We start from the raw sequence: 6,093 nt of genomic DNA, 5'->3' as shown, positions 1-6,093 counted from the left end.
ATAAGCAGTCATTTAGCAGACAATTTTATCCAAAGCAATTTGAAATTTTCTGAATATAGAAAAATTCTCCTGGAGGAACCGGTGCTTCAAGGCAAGAATAGTTATTTTCATTTCCGCAAACTAGCAGTCTTCTGATTACCAGCCCTGAGCTTTAGCCATTGTCACACCTGCCCTATTTTGTAAATTAATTTGGTGTCTGTTCATAATCCAAGAGACTTTAAGTAAAAATAAAATATACCTTTTGGAATGCCCCCTTTTTAAAGTCACTGTTTTATGAGTGACACAGTGTTATTAATGGGTGAAAACGTTTGCTATGATATGTTAGAATAAGTTGAGATACATTCAATACATTTTGAATGTGATATTAACCTGTTTGTTGAACTGCATTCTGTGTTAAAAGTTTTAAAAGTAGAGGTTTTAATGAAAACTGTATTACTGGTTGATTGTTTATGAGGTTCAATGTCATGACGCTCAATTTTATCTTTTTTTTTAATCCATAAAAATGCAATTCAATGTTTATTAATATCTGAATAACTTAAGTCTGTTGTCCCCATAAACAATTTTGTGTGTGTGTGGGGGGGAGGGGGGCCAAGAAAAATACATATTTTTAGAGTAATCTAAGGCTTTTCATTAAAATGTGATATAAAATTAACATGAATACAATCAAAACAAAGAAATACCTTGTGCCCTTGAAAAAAGTACTTCAATAAAGGATAATCTGATTCACAAACAACAAAGTAATTCAATGTTTGACGTGTCTTATAGGATTCTTTAGTCTCCTCTTTTTGATCTCTGATTAATGAGCACATTTTAAGACAATTCGATGTTAGGCTGATAAAAGGCTTATTCTAAGGCCAACTTTCAGGATTCTGTATTCTTTATGTTGCCGGATCTTAAGCTATGTGATGTCACAATTATGTTACAGGTGAGAGAAATGGAGGGGAACCTGAAAGCCAGACTGATCACGTCTGCACAGACACCACTAGACAAACACAAAAAATATTAAAGAGATCCATAAATATATATTTATGTTTATGAATATGTATATATATATATCATCTGTCAAAAGTTTGGAAACTACAATTTTTTTATGTTTTTGCTTACCTTATTTATCTAGGCTGCATTTATTGAATCAAAAATACAGTAAAAACAGTAATATTATGAAATATAATCACATTATAATTAAACATAATAATTATATAAGATAATTAAAAAAACTGTTTTTAATATTTAAAAAAAAAGTAGTTTATTTATCTGAGAAAAGTAATGTTCCTGTGGTTGCAAAGTGGAATTTTCCACAACATTACTCCACTCTTCTGTCACATTCAGAAATCATTCTAATATGTTGATTTGCTGCTTAAGAAACATTTATTATTATTATGATTATTATCAATGCTGAAAACAGCTGTGCTGCTCAACATTTTTGTGGAAATGGTGATTTTTGTACTATTGAATATAATATAATAGGCCTATTATATGTTAATAATAACTTTTTTTTGTTAGACTTAATTCAAAATAAAATATTAATATTTTAATAATATCCATTTATAATATCCACGAGAAATAGCTAGATAGCTAGAAATAGACGTCGTTCCCACAACATGATCTCGAGGCCACGACTTCACATCGCATGGCCAGAACATTAGGATGTTGTTACCTCGACAAAATGATCTCTTGGCCATGACATACTGTCACGTAAACTTTAAATTTAAAGTTTAAATCTGGACTAAAGACATCTCTATAGCCAAGCATTCACATAATACATTTCATAACCTTGTACTCCAGTTATATCAGATCAAATGCACATGATTATTTTTGCTTGAAATGTTATGAACAGAAGCTAATTATTTTTCATTTGTTTATCTGTTTTATCTTGGGATGCCCATTCCAATCAAGGTAAGTAGAGAGTATGTGCGCTTCAGTTTGGATCCAGCCTCTTATGAAGATTTCAGATGCCCCTTAACATGCGAAGAGACGGTGCCAACTCCTACGAGGACTTCGGATGACACAAACTCTGTATCAACATGCACCAATGCTAAATTTCTATATAGGCTAATCATTATGTTCACAACGTGTAATAATCACTTCAATGAGCTAATTTTTCTGCCTAAAATGTATATGATGTTAGCTAACTGCATGATTTATATACATTTCTGAAATACAGAACACATATATACAGGTATGGAACACAGACTTGGAAACGATATGAATGGTGAAAAGCGATATTCAAATAAATGTGATTTGATTTGAAGAGAATGACAAAAAAATTGAGGAGGAGCCTTAAGAAAAAAGAAGTGGGCAGGTGACTGATTTATGAAAGGAGTCGTAATTTGAGAAGCACAACTATATAAATGGGACCGTATGAGTCACTTTGTACCAAATGCACCAGCATCCATTCTGCAAAGGAACAGAGTGACTGTGTGAAGATGTGGAGATCAACGTGTGTTACTTTGACCCTGCTCATGTGTGTAAAAGGTAAGGTCTCATGATATATATATTAAAGGGAGGATAACAAAGACATAATACAGAGAAAAACTATAGATTTAAGTATATATAAAGTAAATATATATTGGCTTTCTTTGTGGTACAGCACATAAAAGCAGTCTAAGGGCTCTGAAAATACTCATTAAACTTACAGTTCAGTAAGTGAATCATGTTGATTCATTTGGCTGATTCATTTGACCGGTAACTCATGGATTAGTGAGTTATTTTAAAGTTATTTGCAGTTTGTAACTGTTGGCGTTCTAGGGGTTCATTAACAGAACTGCATGCCTCTTGGGGAGGAACATTGTCACTATTCTTTCACAAGATACTAAGCAAAGTTTGGGATTTCTGAACTGCAATGATCATAAGAGATAATATTTAAATTCTCTTTCTGGGCCATATTCTGTTAATAATCCAAGAACAGAGGAAACCCATAAATGTTTTACATTGTGAGTCACACCTACTGACATTTACTTGCAGGAGATGTCACTTGTTGAATAGTTGGGGAAAAGGAAGGCTGTTAATTGTGCTTATTATGCGTGATTAAACCAGTTTGCCCACAGATGTTTTCCGCATGTTCAGTCTCACAAGTTTAATAGAGCAAGTATCTCTGGAGGGGTCATTATTAAGGGAAACGTTTAATTGAATTTTTCTAATTTCTTTATTTCTGCCCTTGCAGGTTCACTTTCTCAGCTGAATGGTAAGAGCTTTTCTCTTTCTTCAGATGTCGACATTAAGTCAAATAGTTCATGTAGATATGCTAATGTGAACAATCTCTCTCCTCTCTTTCTCTCTTATAGTTTGTGGACAAGCCCCTCTAAACACCCGTATTGTGGGTGGTGTGAACGCTCCCGATGGGTCGTGGCCGTGGCAGGTCAGTCTGCACAGCTCTACCTATGGAGGTCATTTTTGCGGAGGATCCCTCATCAACAATGAATGGGTGCTGACGGCAGCTCACTGTTTACCTGGGTAAAATTCACATCATAACATTTTTTTATTGGTAGAAGTTACTTGGTATACTGTTTTGTTCTTTTCACTTTCATGCACTCTGACTGTATTCAGTGTCAGCACGTCCAGTCTGCGTGTGTACTTGGGAAGGAGGACACAGCAAGGATCCAATACCAATGAAGTCATGAGAACTGTGAGAACGAAAATTGTTCACAGCTCTTACAACAGCAACACACATGACAATGACATCGCTCTTCTGCGCCTGTCCTCCACCGTTACCTTCAATAACTACATTAGACCTGTTTGTCTAGCGGCCCAGAGCAGCGTCTTCAGTGCCGGCACCAGCAGCTGGATCACAGGATGGGGCGACGTTCAATCTGGAGGTAGAAAACACTCACAAACTTATAAATTTGCACATAAATTTGCACACTCACATTTGCATCAATTTATAACATAATTTATTTATAATTATGTGTACGTTTGTGTACGTTCAGTGAGCCTACCTGCTCCTGGGACACTGCAGGAAACTATGGTTCCAGTCGTGGACAACACTCGTTGTAATACTCTGCTGGGTTCTGGATCTGTTACCAACAACATGATCTGTGCTGGTTTAACACAGGGAGGCAAAGACACCTGCCAGGTACAAAAAAAAAACCAACCAGATTATTACTACAAATAATCTAAGCGTGTACAGCTACCTTATAACATTCAAGATAGCATTTTAAAACCTACTGTATATTTCTGGAGTACACATTGCTCAATTAGTGTAAATGCTTGATGTTGAATTGGTCCAGTAGTGTAAATATACATGAAATACAAGGGCAGTAGTGTTCCTGTGGGGCACAGGTTGAAGTGTTGACCCGGACTACCATTTTCCTGTTGCATGTAACTGTCCCATGTTGATTAAAAAAAAAAGAAAAACAGAAAAAAAAGAAAAAAACATCTACTTTTTCTTGTTGTCCCTCTCTGTAGGGAGACTCTGGTGGTCCAATGGTGAGTCAGCAGTGTACAGTGTGGGTTCAGGCTGGTATCACCAGCTGGGGGTATGGCTGCGCCGATCCCAACTCTCCTGGGGTTTATACCCGCGTGTCTCGATATCAGTCTTGGATCACAAACAACATCAGTCAGAACCGGCCAGGATTTGTCACCTTCAACCCCCCAAACTCATGCTCCTCTGCCAGCCTAAGTAAAACTCTCTCTCAGACACCTACACACATATATCTACTCAAAGCATACTTGTTTGATTAATGCTTGTTTGTATGCGCAGCCTCAACCTCCTGTAGGGGAAGATGCAACGAGAAGTACAACTCTTCATATCGCTGCAACTGCAATACTAACTGCACGACAAGATGCTGCAGTGATTATAGACAGCGTTGTGTCGGTAAGCTTGCTTTAAAAAAATTTTTTTTTAAATCAATGCCACTTGCTTTGATATGTTTTATTATTTTATTATTAACATTTTATTTGGTGGGCTATGTTTTATTGCTGCACACTAACATGCATTAAACATAGGCTACACTTTGCATGTCCAAAAAGTACTTGCTCCAACTCACTTTTGTTTTTGTGTCTCTGCAGTGTGAAGTATGTCCTAACTCCCTGGATTATTCGAAAACCGGCTTATAAGCACCTCACAAGGTGATAAAAGATCTTTATCTGCCTGTTCTGCCAGAGATTTTACTTCAGCGCTGCTTTGGAAACGTTGCACAGTGCAAACATTCTGTCAAAGATCAGCTGCACTGACTTCACTCAGGGGTGTAAATGTATATTGATTATGTTCAACATAAGTTTTAACAACAGCACTTACCTCACTCCATTAGTAGAGTCTGTTTTGACCTCTCTCTCTCTTTTGTTTTGCTCTCTTTCCAGTTGTTTCATGTAACCAGCTAGATTAATTGTAGACACTTGAAATGTTTTTTCTTCCCATAGCAATAATGATTTGGAATTTAAAATTGATTGTGATCGCAATTCATTTCTGCTGACAAATAAGTGGGTTATTACTTTGAGTTTAAATTCATATTTATTTCACTGAATTCTTGAACATATGTAATTATATTAAGCAATATGTATGTCATTGCTTTATCAGAATCATTAAATACTTCAAAACACAGTTTTAATGATGTTTTATTAATAAAGTTCAGGAGGAACATCCCTCTGCCATCTCACTATTGGCTGGTTCCTATCCCAGCCAGGGATAGGGGGGAGTAGCTACTCTGTATTCAGACCAAATTCTTAGCTCGGAGCCCTCCCCAGGACAGCACGCCAGCATGCCCGAGAAACTCTTGCTTGTATATACTCTTGTGTACTGTATGTTCATTTTTCGTGCTTTCTTGTCGTTCGTGCGTCATTATTTTGCTTCACTTATTCTTGCATTGCGTTTGTGCATTTGGGGGGCTGAGCAATGAAGGGAGGGGTGTGTTTGTTTGGATTGATTTAAAATTTCCACAGAGTTCAACAACCATTTTAAAATTGTATACTGGACCTTTAAAGGGATAGACTACATTTTCTTTCCGAGTTCATACACAGTAGCTGTAAAACTTGTAAAAAGCATTCACGTCCTCGTAGAACTCATTGGAACTCTTGTTTTTGGAATGAAATTTGAGAAACTCAAGACAATTTTTGGGGCAGAACATAAAACCAGAATGACTAATGCTAATTCAAGTT

General features: G+C 36.4%; 1 protein-coding gene across 1 annotated transcript; it reads left to right on the top strand.

Moving 5' to 3' along the window:
- Window positions 1–2,388: 2,388 nt before the first annotated feature.
- Window positions 2,389–5,257, top strand: LOC143706464 (serine protease 27-like). The gene is made up of 8 exons (XM_077198385.1): window positions 2,389–2,475; window positions 3,164–3,184; window positions 3,285–3,453; window positions 3,547–3,815; window positions 3,927–4,072; window positions 4,405–4,618; window positions 4,700–4,813; window positions 5,008–5,257. Exons 1-8 carry the CDS (start codon window positions 2,427–2,429, stop codon window positions 5,010–5,012), a joined length of 987 nt encoding a protein of 328 aa, XP_077054500.1. The 5' UTR covers window positions 2,389–2,426; the 3' UTR covers window positions 5,013–5,257.
- Window positions 5,258–6,093: the final 836 nt, after the last annotated feature.

This window comes from Siphateles boraxobius, unplaced genomic scaffold (genome assembly GCF_051911475.1).
Source record: "Siphateles boraxobius isolate OS27281-9 unplaced genomic scaffold, OSU_SipBor_1 41, whole genome shotgun sequence".
Taxonomy (NCBI): domain Eukaryota; kingdom Metazoa; phylum Chordata; class Actinopteri; order Cypriniformes; family Leuciscidae; genus Siphateles; species Siphateles boraxobius.
Note: the sequence above shows the minus strand (reverse complement) of the source record. Positions and strands in the feature narration are given on the sequence as shown.

Coding starts and splice junctions, on each gene's coding strand:
- LOC143706464 (XM_077198385.1), top strand. CDS start 2,427: ATGTGGAGATCAACGTGTGTTACTTTGACCCTGCTCATGTGTGTAAAA. Junction 3,185..3,284: donor TTCACTTTCTCAGCTGAATG/GTAAGAGCTTTT, acceptor TCTCTCTTATAG/TTTGTGGACAAGCCCCTCTA. Junction 3,454..3,546: donor GCAGCTCACTGTTTACCTGG/GTAAAATTCACA, acceptor GACTGTATTCAG/TGTCAGCACGTCCAGTCTGC.